At 42.4% G+C, this 15,388-nt stretch overlaps 1 protein-coding gene across 4 annotated transcripts; it reads right to left on the reverse strand.

The window, feature by feature from the left end:
- Positions 1-4,538: 4,538 nt before the first annotated feature.
- Positions 4,539-15,208, reverse strand: LOC124349409 (unconventional myosin-Ia-like). Of its 4 annotated transcripts, none has more exons than XM_046799986.1 (24): positions 14,684-15,208; positions 11,776-12,432; positions 11,610-11,702; positions 11,290-11,411; positions 10,785-11,031; positions 10,632-10,695; positions 10,547-10,560; positions 10,398-10,482; positions 10,214-10,323; positions 9,974-10,121; positions 9,629-9,904; positions 9,351-9,559; positions 9,052-9,285; positions 8,805-8,977; positions 8,391-8,717; positions 8,050-8,266; positions 7,711-7,860; positions 6,938-6,982; positions 6,534-6,620; positions 6,328-6,459; positions 5,975-6,217; positions 5,751-5,903; positions 5,334-5,488; positions 4,539-5,239 (listed from the first exon to the last, which is right to left on the reverse strand). In XM_046799986.1, exons 2-24 carry the CDS (start codon positions 11,857-11,859, stop codon positions 5,116-5,118), a joined length of 3,492 nt encoding a protein of 1,163 aa, XP_046655942.1. In that variant the 5' UTR covers positions 11,860-12,432; positions 14,684-15,208; the 3' UTR covers positions 4,539-5,115. The 4 variants fall into 4 exon arrangements, with proteins under 4 accessions (XP_046655942.1, XP_046655939.1, XP_046655940.1 ...); XM_046799983.1 differs by having other exon boundaries at positions 5,334-5,548; XM_046799984.1 differs by lacking the exon at positions 14,684-15,208 and adding an exon at positions 14,118-14,241 and having other exon boundaries at positions 5,334-5,548.
- Between the last annotated feature and the right edge of the window lie 180 nt (positions 15,209-15,388).

A 15,388-nucleotide genomic window follows, 5' to 3' on the forward strand; every position in this document is an offset into this window, starting at 1 on the left:
TCTCCTTTGACCAGCCCTGCCAGATCACTTCGGGGCGTATATTTCACCATTAAGGATATTTTTTTTTCTTTTTTACCTTTCAAGATTTTCCCCTCTCTTTCTCTTCTTACCTTATACTACACCGGTTGAGATACTATTTATTTTTTACCTGTTCAATGGGTTTCGGCAACCGAGGAATTTCCGTTGACACATTGTGGCGTATACTCATTGAAAATGCGCGTCTTTATATTCTCGACGAATTTTCAAAGGTGATCATATTAAAATAAGCTTCTCCTTTCTTTTATCTTATCCCTCGTCATGTTTTTAATGCTTCGTCATTATTATGAGAGTAAGGAAAAATAAGACGGGATATAGAAAAAGAGATGTTGTCGACAGCAGCAATTTGGATGAGAGAAATAAGGAAGAAGTTAAAAGCTCTTCTTTGCCATTGGTTTTCAACTCAACCCCCTAGCCAACGAGTTCGTGTATCCAAGGGCTATACGAACGTGAAAAACGTCAAAAGAATATCCCGCACACACACACGCACACGGGCGGTGGTCTGGGGGCTCGGGGGTGGCCACAGAAAATTCCGGCAGCCTTCGGGGCTTCTTCTTCTTCTTTCTCCTTTTCTTTCTTCTTCTTCTTCTTCTTCTTCTACCAGTTTTATCGCCCTACATCGTCCCCCCTTTTCCCTTCGATTCTTATGTGTCTGTGTCTAACTATTTCACCCATTTTGTCATGTTAACGATCGGCCATTGAGTTTATTAAGACTCGCCCAAACAGCCTCGAGAAAATATTTCAATTTGAATATATCCCCTCCAAAATAAAACCTTGTTTGATAATTAGGCGCGCAATAGTTTCGATCCGCTTGTCTCCATACCTGCGCAGTGCACAGGTATTTTAAAGTGCTGCCAGTACCTGGAAGATATACTTTCTTTATATTTTCAGAAAAAGATAATCCTCCTGCATCATCTCGTATTCCCAAATTTGGTGGGGGGACCTCTGACGATTCGATGCGGTTCTATTATCCTCAAAGAAAACGGTTCCACAGAAAAATATAAGAAGAGAATGGAACGCGTTAAGATTTTTCAAAGAAGAAAGAGGGAGAAGAAGATAGCCCGAAGGGAAAAGGTGCACATCAGAAGCACACAGGATGCTTTTATTATATTGTATATAACTGGCCCCGCGTCTGTTATATATATATATTTCGTTCAAACGGGCCAGCGGAGAAAAATGTTCGAGTCAGGAAATGCTGCATTTCAACCGATGGAAAAAGCAAGAAACGGGAGCATCGAAAAAGTGATCACGATCGAATGACATTTTTTTTCACGCTCCACGGACTTTGGTGTCATGATGGTGTATAGGAATTATACATCGGCCCAGCTGTATAATAGCCAAACGAAAGAAAGACAAAAAAATGTGGGAAAAAATTCGATGGATATAAAGGTATACGTAGTAGTAGTAGTACAGTTAGCTAGCCGGTCAGATCTTGATCCAGCGGCTATAAAATATGTGGACATGTTACCGTTGAAAGGCCTCCCAAGAAAAAATATTGGAAGGAACATATTTTACATGTTAAGAATCTATTCTGTTTGAACTTTATTATTTGATTATTTTTGCGAGGTTTTAAAAAGTTTCATTTGATTCAGCCGGATTGGGCGGCCCGTCCTTGGCCGGTATATAATATCGGTTAAACAAAGAGAACGTTTTTTCTCTCACACCAATACGGCAATACACACACAACACAGTATACACAGAGTGAATGTTTTTGAAATAAAATTCCAAATATATAAAAACCGGTTTGGTTTTTCTCCCACCAGCAGAAAAAATTGTGTTCAAATCCCCCCGCAGCCGCGATACCAAAAATGTATACATTAAATAATATTGCATATATCTCATTCCCATTCGATTGCGTACATATCCAGTCACGGGCTCCGGGTGGGGTGTGAGCTCACCCATTCCTTTATAAATATATATATTCCTTCCTTTTTTTTATTATTTTTGATGAGCTCTTTTTTTTCTGATTACTATTTTTCTGTGTGCCGGTGTGCGTCTGCTGTGCGTGTGCGTACTTTCTTGTTATGATTCCCGTGCAACTATTTTAGAACTTCTTTTTTTCTTTTATTTGTAATTTGTTTTCTTCTTTTTCCGTGTGTGTGCAGAAAGAAAATGGCAACACCAATCATATTGACCTACATATCTTCTTCAAGAAAAAGAATCTTCAAAGATGTAATGCTATTCGAGTCACGACCGGCATGATGAAAAAGAAAATGGCCTCGGCTCTTTTCTCCATTTCCTTCTTAACTGTGATTCTTTCGTCTTTCTTTCGTCTTCTTTTCGTCTTCCCCCCGGACATGTTTCTTGGAACGAATTAAGCGAACGAAAAAAATAAATGGAGAAAAGAGGTGACGAAAAATTCATCACGGCAATAAGAAGCGACTTTTCTCTCTCTTTAGGCTCCGTGAATTTGATCACGGTCCAGTGAGCGTTCAACAAGGCCAGCACAGAGCTCGGCGAAAAAAAAAAACCGCACAGCAACCGACATTTTTTATATCCAAGTCTAATAATATTAAAACACTCATTTTTATTTTTTTGGTAACCAAGTCGACCGTGATCAACGGACAAGAGTGCACTGTCTTTTCTACTAGTATATGTATACATACCAATCTCCGCTGTATTTTGAGTTGATGGGCGGAATATTAGTGCACGAATGGGGGGGGAAATGTTGGCGCGTGACTGGTTGACGCAATCGCGTCAGAAAGGTAAAGATCCGTTTTGGCGTGGCTTTTATGTCTACACACACACTTACACCAAGCAAAGGGGAAGAAAATAAAGCTAAGGCGAAACCCAAAGGCCGGGAAATGGGAAACTGACGTCATTTTCTCTCCTTTTATTTTATTATTTTTTATTTTTTTTCTGTATTTTGTTGATGCTATTTCTCCCAACGTTCGTTCGTTGCGTTGCGTTTTGGTGGCGGTTGACCAAATACGGCGTTCCACTTGGTTGTCAGTATATTCAAATCACGCCCGGCTGAGTCATAATTCTTTTTATTTTCGTTCGCCTTTTTAAAAAATATAAAGAAAAAGAACGTCCCAATGTTGTTGAACATTTTATTCTTTCTCTTTTTTCTTTAAAAAATAGAAACTATCATCCGGCACACAGCAGAGTTGAATGACATTTTACCATCTTAATTTATATATTATACAAGCGTCTCTTTATTCTTGTTTTCTTATAAATCGTCGGCGTTGTAATAAACAGCTCCTTGAATGTTGTATAAAAACGGACATACAATAGAACCGCAACAACAACAACAACAACAGCAACACGCGAGAAGTGAAAAAATAATAAAAAAGGGGCCGGGCTGGTCACTGGTGGCAACAGCGCAGGTGTTTGGCTAGAAGCTTCACTAGTCCACGTAATATAGCAAAGGTGTGTCTTTTGATTGGCTTCGTTATCAAGTCACCCATAGCCGGAAGGGATGGCGGAAGTTTAGGGTCAGCCAAATGCAACCACAGCCGCGAAGAAGACGGTCGTTTTCTTTCGTTCAACAACACCGGGGGAGAGTTGTTGTTGTTGTTACATGACCCGGTTTCTGTCAGTTGCGCGAGCCTCTAGTCAGTGTGGGTTTTCCATCTCACCTGCGGTGTTCAATTCCTTTTTCCCACCTGTCCCTCTCCAGCAACCGTCTAATGAATCCAGACAGGATAGCAGCGGACAACGATCGTCCTCGGCCCAGTGTGAATGGATGCCTGTGTAGAGTGTATAGTTGTTGTTGCTGTTATTGCGGCCGCAATAACAGACGCAACAAGGCTGCCCGCTTGACTGAGTGGCAAAGGCGTGAGCTTATCACCGTTCGTGATAGATTTCACCACACATGAAAAATAAATCCGAGAATAAAGAAAGATGTGCCATCACACATCAATAATACATTTTCCCGTTTCGTTTCTTTATTTATTGTGTTTTTTTGGGTGGGTGGTTGTCGGTTCGGCAGTTCAAATATTAACGTGCAACGGGACGACCAAATAGGAAGAGCCACCACTCCATCTTGAGTGCCTCTTGTTCCATTTTGCTTCGTTCAACTTTTCACGGATGTTTAACCCTCCCCCCCTGTTGGCGAGACTGTCGCCTTTTTTGCACACATCCCACACAATGGGAGAAAAGACGAAGAAAACGGAATAATAAATAATAACATCCTGCGGGAACGATTTCCGCAGCACGTTCACTGCGCTGCATATACTTGCGCTGCTGCTGTGGTGGTGGTTGACTTATGGGCAAATATACTACGTACATAGAAAACCAGCGGGCCAAAAATGTGAATCTGTGTACAATCCATCAGATTGGACGGACAGATGAAAGTTTGCTTTCATTCTCGCTGTTATTCTTTTCCATTTTGGTTATTTTTTCAGAATGGCAATACGTTTATACACAACAACCAATTTTACATACAAGACGGAGCTCATCTCACAATCACTCAATAATGCATTCACACACCAAAACAAATGACGAATGAGGAAAAAGAGGGAGGGGAAGGTTGCTTATTTTTTTTTCTTCTTCAAATGGAATCCAAAATCTTCGACATTCATTTGATCAATTTCTTTAAAATATTATTGGAATATCCTCTTTCTATACCCACTCATAATTAATTTTCTTATGAAAAACTCTTTTCGTCTTTTGGTTAAATTTTTGTTTAAATCCCCGGGCCCCGCCACACTTTAGATTCGTTGATTTGAAAAATATCGACGATGAAAAATCGGGGGCAACATAGTGGAGACGGCAGCAGAATAAGTTAGCACTTTTTTTTAAAAGGTACAAAATTCGAAAACCAAAATTTAATAAAATGTCACAACAAAATTAAAATAGAGGAAAAAACAAAACCGAAACTGGGTTTGCAGCAAATGTAACAATGATTGAGAAATGAATTTTTTCTTTTTGATAACTAGCTACTAGTTATTTTTAAAATTTTCAATATATATATGTATATAATTATCATATATAAATCTCTTTTTTTCCCCATTATTTTAAATTTTAGCTAAAGATGAACTCGGAATTCTTTCGAACCTTTTTTATAATTTGACTTGGAAAAATGAACGCCAAGTCACGACCGGAGGGCAGGAAAAAAAAACCTACTGGATGATTTTACAAAGTCACTTCGAGTCGGTATCCGCGGCGTACGATGCGCACGTGACCCGGCTGGACTTCCGTGGGTCCCGTGCAATGAAAAGAGAACTCGACCGCTTGATGGCCGACGCTCACCTCGAAGCTAGACGGGAGGGCACACAAAAGAGAGAGAAAAAGATAATGGGCTTATTTAGAAAAATTATCCAATTAAAAAAAAAAAAGATGAATATTATTACTCTGTGTGAACGTTGACTTCGGGGGCTTTGCCGGCCGCGTTTTGCACGACCAGAAACATTTTGGTGACGAGCTCAATGACGTGGCAAGTCTGCAGAACCAGGTCGCCTTTCCACTTGCTGCCAAAGGAAGGCGAGAGGGTCGACGATTCGGCCGACTGTTGGAAATGCAAGCAGCCCGTCTGAAGATTGGGTACACTCGGCGAAGTGCAATCAAACTAATCATCGCATAAGGGGAAAAGCCAAAAGCCAAAGAGAAACAATTGGAATATTGGATTGCAAACGAGCCTACTGGTATGTGCAAATTCTTCCGCCGAATAATTTAAAATATTTGTTTTACTATACGCTGCGTGGCACATTGACGGGTAGACACAGAAAATCAAAGCTAAAAATAAAAATAATAAAATGTTGATTATATACCGATTTGACGTGGAAGACGGCTATGTCGTCGAGGAATGGACTGAGCGAGATGCGGACGATATCAGCCGCCGGAACGCGGTATTTGATGTTGAGAGTTCGCTGGTCTAGGATCATCATGGAAGTGGTCGATACGACAAACAAAACTGGAACCAGCTGAATGTATTCAAACAGAGAAATTAAAAATTGGATTGGAATTATTTTGAGCGGGAGATTTGAAAACGGACCCTGCCAGAAGATCGTGTGATTTTGCTGACGATATCGGCAAAGACGATGTATTGATCGGCCGTTTCGTTGACCAATTTGCGCCATTGGCTATTCTGGCGCAGGCGGACATAGTCGCCCTGGAACGGATGAGCCACACTGCGCGCGTACGACTCTTTACGGTTTCTGAACAGTAAACTAGCCGTCACCTTTTCCCGCATCCGATTGCGACCGATTTGATCGAAACCCATTCGATATCGATAACACTGTTCGTCGAATTAGTTTTAGTAATAAGGAAAGAAATTTAGTACATCACATTAAGTGGGGGGGGGGGGGGAACAAATTTAAAACAGGACGAGAAGATTCGGGTACTTACTCTCCAAATGTGATAAAGTTTCTTGAGAATCTGATTGGTGTCGCGGAGGAAAAACGTCACGGTGGGCCAATCCCGGCAAATGGGCGATGTCGAAGGCAGCCGGATGGCTAGCCGCTTCAAATACCTTTTCCTCTGCCCAATTGTAAATTCGTTATAACAAAAGTTTTAAAAAATCTACAAAAGTGATGGATCGGGTTGTATTATACCTTCCACTGAATGTAGGATCTTTCGATAATCTGCACAGCTTCAACCATACGCCGCCTTTGGCGAAGTTCCAAATATTCCCGCCGCGCCTAAAAGTGCAGATACATACGCCGACACACCGACGGAACCCACATAATGAAACGAGAGAAAGAAAAAGCGAAGGAATAATGAATCATCACCGTGATATAGCGTGTGTCGTATTCCTCATCAACCGGACAAGCGCAAAGATAGAAGCTCGTAATAATAAAAAGTTGAAAAAAGGAAAGAAAACACACAGAGAAGAGAAATAAGTTAAAAAAGGGCACCCGCTATGATAAATTAACGACGTCATAATCGTCTGCAGTTTATCAAAAAAGTGTAAAAGGATCTAAGGAGAGAGAAAAAACAAAAGAAAAGAGGAACCCACCACACTGGAGAGTCTCCACCTCATTCGCCGTAATGGAGCATTAGCCTGGGCGGAATCCAGACCCCAATCATCCAACAAGGAGGATGCAACCAACCAACCAAACAACGTGCAGGAGAGAGAGACAGAGACCGGACCCGAGACGCGAAAAAAAAGTAAAAATAAATCAAAAAATAAAAATAAAAACGTATAAGAAAAAACAAACAAATGAAAATCTCATATAAGAGATAAGAAATCAAAAAATGTTTCATGCACATTCAATATAGTAACTGGAGCGTTATTCCTAAATAAAAAACATGCATATTCTTTGTTTGTATCCCAGAGTTTTAAAAAATTGTTCAAGTCAATTCATTCAGCCACGATTCCGTTACGATTTACAAGTAAACATGGAAACAACAACGTCGTCGTCGTCGTGCATCAAACCAACCAAGACATTTCAATCCGGTCTCCATTCGACTTCCCCATTCGACATTTTATTTTATTTAAAAGAAAATACCTTGGTAAAAAAACAAACGGAACCTAGAGTAACACTTGTTTCCGCTATACTTCAAAATGGATATAATAATTTAAAATAAAAAAATAACCACTATATACTATATGAGACTTCCGGTCATGTAAATTCAAAACTGGTTATCTAGGCCACCACCCCCCACTCACCCTTCGTTCCGAAACAACAGACTAACATGTATACGATACCCCAAATTACATACTACGTTCCTCTGCGCTCAAATGAACACACAAACGAACGATATGAGAAATTGTAAATGAATTTAAACCTTGTAACGACGCCAAGCAGTGGCGATTTTAATTTGCGCTTGTCGCCGTTTGAGGAAAAGCCAACGAGTCGCCCAGGCACGGAATGTCTTCTGAATAAGGGTGGCCAGGTCATCCAACCGGATCCTCCGAAAGTCTTCCAATTGCATCAGCTGTGTGTGTGTGAGAGAGAGGCGGACGCAACCCGTTTTTTTTTTTTAATATTATTATTTTTTGTTGGTTGTTGAAAAAAGATAAAAAGATAAAAAGGAAATGTAATAATGAAGGAAAACCTCAAGAAGAAAATTGACAATTTTTTCGTTTGTTTTGACGATAGCAATTTTTGTTGTTTTTTATGTTACCGTGGAATCGTTTTTGATAAACAACATTCGCCGTCCGAACGCGTATTCGGTGGCCGAAATGGGTAGATCGCGGAGAAGTCGAGCGACGCCCTCGATGGCGACGCCACCCCAATGTGGCCAGGTGACGGTTGACAACATCTTGTAGCGCTGGAGGAACCAGGCGTACGGCTGACGGAAGGCGTAGCCGTTCCTCTTCACTTGCGCCGATTCCAGCAAACTATCAAAAGGAAACAACCGCAGTCAATATGGGCGGCGGCAGGAGGGATCGATGGAACAATATAACCAAAAAGTGCAGCCCCATTGTCCATTTCATTTCTCTGTTTTATTTTTTTACTCTTTACCCGAGATAGCGAAGTTGGTTCTGGATCGTTTGCACGTCGAAATGATGAGGCTGTTTGAAGGCGTTCGGCTTGATACAACGGACAAAATGCGGGTTCTTGGACCGGAGGCTTCTCATCAGGGCTATTATGGCGACTTTAAACTGAGTGCCCGAGGTGGCCGGACGCCGTAGCGTCGTTCGGCGCGGGTTGCCCTCGGGGAACAGCTCCTTGACGATCGGGTGTGAGCACTGGTACATGGATTGAGAAAGGCCGCGAACGAGCAAATCGCTGTTCTTCTCCAGGAAGCCGTTGACGCTATACGTCACCCATCCAGCGTAGTGTTTCAATCTTCAACCACCCACCAAGAAGAAAAGAGAAAATTAATTTAATAATAATAAATGGCTTGTGATAACATCAATTGAGTTACAAACTCACCTAAAGGCATTCACGGTCGTCGAATCGCTGCTCTTGGACGGCAGTCCCCAAGCTACTTCGACTTGGATATTGTCCTGGAATACCTGGCCGACTTTGTTCAGGAAAGTCTCTTCCGAACCGTTACACGGCCGCTGACACTCCTCATCCATTATGACCAGCAAACCCAGGTTATGCTGAAAAATAATGAGCCAATCAAACGATTTGAATAAATCCGGTTTCATATTATTAGATTTAGGGTTAGTAAAACCTTTTCTATCAAATCGCAGACCGCCAAATTGTCTGGAAATAAAATGGGACTCCATTCCAGGCCTTCCTGCATGTAAACTTCTTGTTCTTCTTTGACGATGATTTCCGTCACGAAGTGCTGCAACTTTTCGTTGCAATAATTGATGATGAGCTGCTCGAACCCGTTGGTGGGCAGATTTTCAAAGCCGTAAATGTCCAATATGCTCAGGATCCTCCGTTTGCCGTGCTGCTTGACCTGCATAGATTAATTGACGGTAATTTTATATCTAATTATTAAATCACGATTCAATTTTTACGAACCTTGATTCTCTCGTTAATGCTGTTAATGATCCAAGTGAAAAGGCGATAATAAAGGGCTTTGCACAGCGCATCGCGTCCAGTCGTGGCCTCGGCCGCGCTCAAGTCAGTCATGACAAAGTCGTCCTTGGCGTCCTGGTAAACTCTGGAACCCAAAGTTACTTGCATTCCGACTTCTGATCCGTGACAGCCATCCATCATTTGGTACATATCTACGAAATTTTTAAAAAAATGTTTTGATCGATGGATTGATTGAATAAAACATTTGATTGCACTCGAACCTCTGCCGACCATGGAAGCCCCGACCATGGATGCCGAAGTGGATAGAAGGCTGGTGCGCTGTTGCTGTAGGAGCATTTGCTGGTGTTGCTGGTGACTGTTTCCGATAAATGTGCGCGAATTGGTCGATGGCAGAGTGGAGTCTCTCGAGAAGCAATTGGCGCCGCCACTGCTGTGAGGATCCATTCCCGAACAACCGACCGAATAAGTCCGATAGAGCAAGGCACTTCGGAGCTCTTCCACCGAAATCATCAGCAGCGTCGCAACCTCTTCCAGTTCTACAGGCGTCAAATGATTTTTATAGAACTTAAGTTTCTAAATATATTTCTGTCAATAATCTAGCTGACCGTATTCGTTGTTGATACTGCATCCTTCAGTTCCGTCAATGTTGCTAACCGGAGTGAAAATCAAGTTTCCTAGTTTTAGAACGGCAGCCACTATCCGGAATATGTTGACAATATCATCGGCCGAAAATCCCACCGTTTCCAAGGCTTTCTGTTAAAACAAATGGCCATTTTTTTGTTTAAATTCGAATCTCTGTCGATTTGATACGAAATGACAGGCCCATTGAATATTGATGGAATTACCTTGGTGTTTAAGAATTCGTCCTTGTCACTTTGATGCCAAACGGATGGATTTGAATGATTGTTCCGCAAGTAGAGATAATTTTCCGTGTTTCTTTGTAGTTTCAGGGATTCTGTTTAGATTGTTAAAGAAATAAAATAATGGTCAATAGAAATATAAAAACAAAATAGTTGAACTTTTATATACTTAGAAGTTGAACATCGGCACCGGCTAGCAACTGGAAAAAGATGTGAAAATTCCTTTCACCGGGGTGCTGAGATGTTACACGGGACTAATACGAAAATGAATGGATTGAGTAATGCTGATACTATTAATTTAATATCTCGGAATTTTACCTTTTCTAATAAATCTGTTAAAAAAGAAGAGAAATTTTCCCATTAAAAAAGAATGTCCACACTAATGGTCTTAAGTGAAACTTACAATGAGTGATGAGTCCTCCAACCGGTTCTCCTCGGTAATCAAACTCCAGTTCAATGTATTTCCCCTAGAAAAAGAGAATTAATGGGATGTTTTTTTAACAATAATTGATAACGCGATAAAAGAAAATTAGAGGGGAAAGAAAAAAAGAGTTACAAAACGGGACGAGTTGTCATTGTGAATGGATTTCGCGTTGCCGAACGCTTCTAGAACGGGATTGCAGAGTAAAAGTTGCTGGCGGACGGTTTCCAGTTCTTTCGACTTTCCGGTGGCGAATCCTAAATACTGTAAGATGAGCTTGGACGCTTCTGTCTTGCCCGATCCACTCTCGCCAGTAATGACGATGACTTGGTCGCTGTAGAAATCTCGTAACGACCTCCAAGCGTGATCAGCAAGGGCATACCTGTGATATTCCAAAAGTTGTTTTTCTTAATTTGATTTACTTTGATTTTTTCAAACTAGGCCTCCAAAATAGTGAAAATCAAAAGGTTTTATTCACGACCACTAGGTGGCAGAAGAGATTAGAAGTGTCCATTCTAATCTTATTTATAAAGGGGGGAAAAAAGGAATACGTAATGAAATAAAACAAATGTCTTTTCCTTAGATTCACTTTTTTAACAATCTATCGAACTAGGAATTTGCATAATTATGCAGTACTTACACATGTGGTGGTAATTGAGAAATGGCGACAGTGCGTAATTTGTAGTCGGCGATCGCCTGTTCCGTGTACTGTGCCAGGGGTTTGTAAGGGTTTATGGATAGCAAAATATTGCCGATGTAGGTCTTCCGATCGATAAGTTCACCAATACCGGAGACAAGAGAAAAGCCCCCCAAAAATGTTGAAACAGAGAAAAAACGAAAGAAGGAACAGCCAAAAGGAAAAACAGGGAAAATATAAGAGATTAGTTCATTAGTCGACTGCTGCTGGATTCCTCCTAATCGACCAGCTATTTCTATTACTCGATCCCAACAACAACTTACATAGATGTGATCCCGTTTGAATCTGGAGAGCAAATTGGCCAATAGTGAGTCTTCATTCAGCGGGTCCAATGAGATACAATCCGGTAAGTCCGCCTGTAAAACGAATCATTTGAGAACGTTTGAATCACAGACACAAATATGCCGGCGAGAGCGCTGATGTGCATACCGCAGGATCGACGAACGGAGCGTGTGAAGCATCAGCGGTTCTCGTTCTACTGCCACTGCGTGAAACTTTGTTTCTCGCAAACATCGTTTGAATGGTCGGCAATAAAGCGGCGATCTGCTGCTGAGACTCGGGAGTCGTTGGCTGCTTGACGGAAGAGTTGGCCGCCGCAGCGTTAGCCGCCACAACTTCGACAATTTCCGGCAAACTGACGAGGACGTTGGACGATGGGAATCCTGATGCTGGGTTTTGGTGCCGATTCCCAGGACTTAGGAGTGGTCGGTGGCCGCTTCGAGCAGCAGCGGGAGCGGGAGCAGAAGCGGTAGCTCCCCCGGCTCGACCGACGTTTCGGCATTCAGAATCCGCGCAGCTGCTGCTGACATCCGAAGAGGAGGTGGAATCCACTTTTGAAGCGTTCAGAGCTATAGCCGCTGGCTGCCACGGGAAGGTGTCACCGCCGTCCGATGGTACCCCTTCCAGTCAGATTTGTTCGCCTTCCCCCCGTCCGTCCCGTCCGTCCGCTGTTGGACTCTACTCGGTCGGTGCTTTCACTCAACTGGCCGTTCCGGGACTTTCTTGGTACGTTTCACGTTGCAACTGGGCGCTGGCGCACACCAAAAATCCCCTCCTTTTCCGACAGTCCGGCACCTCCGTCACTACCTACGTCATCACGAGTAAAAAAAAAAAAAGGTATGTATACGCTAACAAATATATATCAAATAAGTCGGCTCAGGGATTAACTTTTCCCTGTCCAGGTAAAGTATATTACACGTAGACCCGTGCAGGACTCGTTGCCCGTTCTCTGGCGTCATCCAATAACCCTATAAGACGCCAGGTATTGATGTGTGTGTGTATGCACACAGTACACCCCGGCCAGGTACGACAGCAAAAGTCTACCGGCCTTTCTTTTTTTCCCACCGCCTTTTAGGAATTTGCGCCCAGTTATAGTTATCAAAAATTCCTGCACGATAGACCGGCGTCTACCTTTGAAACATTTTGGACAACAAAGCGCAGACGCAGCGCACTAAAACAAAACTTGAGCATAACGAATGATACTTCAACACGCACCACTCGAAATTCAACAAGGCACACATATCAGTCATTAATAAAAGTAGAAAGTGGATGGCAGAAAAACGAGGCTTTAAAAGATGGAGTGCCACTATAAACTACTACAGATGACTTGAAATGTCAAAGTTGCCTGGCTCATGTGCACACACCTTACGATGAGAGGGGGGGAAAAGGAATATAGGAGTACTACTAAGGAAATCGAGTCTTTTTAAAAGGATTCTCACTGCTCTGTCTGTGTGCTGTCGGGCTGGCTAGTCGTCGGACTAGCGTGTTCAGTGTGGGCCCGTTCAGGCGTCGGGAGAAGCAGCAAGAAAGTGGAGGAAAGAAGAAAATAAAGAGTCTAAAAGACTCATTTTCGGATCGATAAATTGCCCGAAAATTTCACGCTCGACGTGATCGCCAACCAAGGCCATCCGCATTGCAAGTCAACCGATGTTGATGTATTTATTTATTTTTTTTTTTTTGTGCAGGAAATCGTCAATGTGCTCTTTTTCTAAATCAAACAAGTCCATTGGCATATTTATAGAAACATAGTCTGGCTCAAAGTTTCCAAAGTATTAAAACCTACGGGCTTTTCTCTGTATTTCTCGATCGAGTAGCAAAATAATTCCGTCCACTGAGACTCCAAATACTTACTGGTTCTATACAGATGAAAATCTTTTATGGATTTTTTGGGAAAATTACATTCTTAGAAGGGGAGCGAGCTCAACCCAAAAAATATGGAAATAAATAAGATGGACCTTTCCCCATTTTGAAGGCGACACCCAATGTCTTGTGAAGCCTAAAATGAAATCAATCAATCGATTTTAAAACTTGAAGAATGTGAACACGTTTTTGCATCGGTACACACTTCAATTTGGTTTAGAAATAAGAAGACGAGGAGTGTAGCTCAAGTAAAAAAAAAAATAAAAATATCTAAAAAGAATGGAGAAAATCTGTCCTAATTGATTGATCCTCGAGGTGGATCGAGTGTACGTAGCGCGACGGGTGACAAACTAACAGAGTAGGAGCACACACAGCGGGAGGGCTGAAAAAGGAACGTCAACTCTAATCCAATTGTAATTGGTATTGATCCGTTCCATCTATTTTTGACCGTACGTAGATTAAGAGTAAAAAAAGGATAGCCCATCACTGAATACAACCCAAGAAAAAATCAAATAAATATATAACTGCGTTCACATCAAAAACCGTTCTTGATATGGAGCGATTATTGCTTTCTAGACTATATATATATATCGATCCAGGCCCGTCAAGTCATCTTGGGAGAATCTACTTACTACTGGTGGTGGTGGACTTTTTGGACGAACGAATAGTGCTTCAGCATCAGTAATACAGTTGAGGGCAAGCAGCAGCACCAGCAGCAGACGAGATGTTATTCCATGTATGCGAGAGAGCGCTTACCGACTGGGCTGGCTGGCGAGGTTTGGGTGTGTCGGGGAGATGTGTGTGAGCGCCCTGTTCGGCAGAAGGGTGTATGACTATCGATTTGTGAAGACCCAAGCGACTTTGCTTGCCATCAAGAGTTCCTCTAGCTGCTGCCCGACTATCTGACTGTGTACTGGTAGTAGTAGCTCCACCGCTTTTTCGACTCACTCGTCTGCTGGAGCGACCTTAAGTCTTCTTCAGTACCCTTTCAATGTTGCATTCCATTATCCAATATATGGGAATTGAGAAGACAGCACCACCACCACCACCCTCTCTTTCTCCACCTCACCACCTCTCAGTGAAATACCCCATGCACTCGTCTTATTTCCTTCCGCTCCCTCCAAAAGACAATTGAATTACACAATCAGAAATCCCGTACATGACTGGCAGCATAATTGTCGTCCCGCGTGAAACTTACCTGATTGACAAGATGCAGCAATCCATTCCAGTCGGAATCCCACCGCGATTACCACCAAGCCACAGTTGCTTCAATGTCCAGCAATCAAAGCCAATGCTGAGTGATGGATCGAGATTCCTACACACAGCATCTCGTGTTATATTACTTTGTGTTTTTCGTGTTGCAGATATCTGTGTGTGCACTATGTAAAACTGAGATTGGATCGCCAAAAAATGTGTCTCCTGCACGCAGCAGCAACACTTTCTTTTAACACACGTTTGCTTGGAATGTACTGCTATTGCTTCTGTTACTGTTGGATGGCTAAATAGCTACTGCTGCTCGAACTGATCGGCTTTCGGACCGATGATCTATGTACACACACACACTGAAACACTCGCACACACGCGACGAGAACCTGTGTTTCGTCTACGTCGAGATCACGCATTTTTTCCTTTAGAAGGAAAACCCAAAGTGAGCAGCCCAGGACGCATGCTCTTTTATCACGAACGACCCGGCGCAGGCGCTCACAAAAACTGAAATGCGCCTCATGGCATTAAGCACTTAATAACATGCGGAAAGGTGCATTCACAACTAGAAGGAACGCATCAAATCTTGGCAAAACCAACGCCACCGCTACTTGAGAAATTAGCATATTAGAGGGGGGAGGGGGGTTTGAAATTCACCCCACATGGTAAATCTATTCCCTAGCTGTGGGGGTGGGGTGAA

The sequence above is a fragment of the Daphnia pulicaria genome, chromosome 7 (assembly GCF_021234035.1).
Source record: "Daphnia pulicaria isolate SC F1-1A chromosome 7, SC_F0-13Bv2, whole genome shotgun sequence".
Lineage (NCBI taxonomy): Eukaryota > Metazoa > Arthropoda > Branchiopoda > Diplostraca > Daphniidae > Daphnia > Daphnia pulicaria.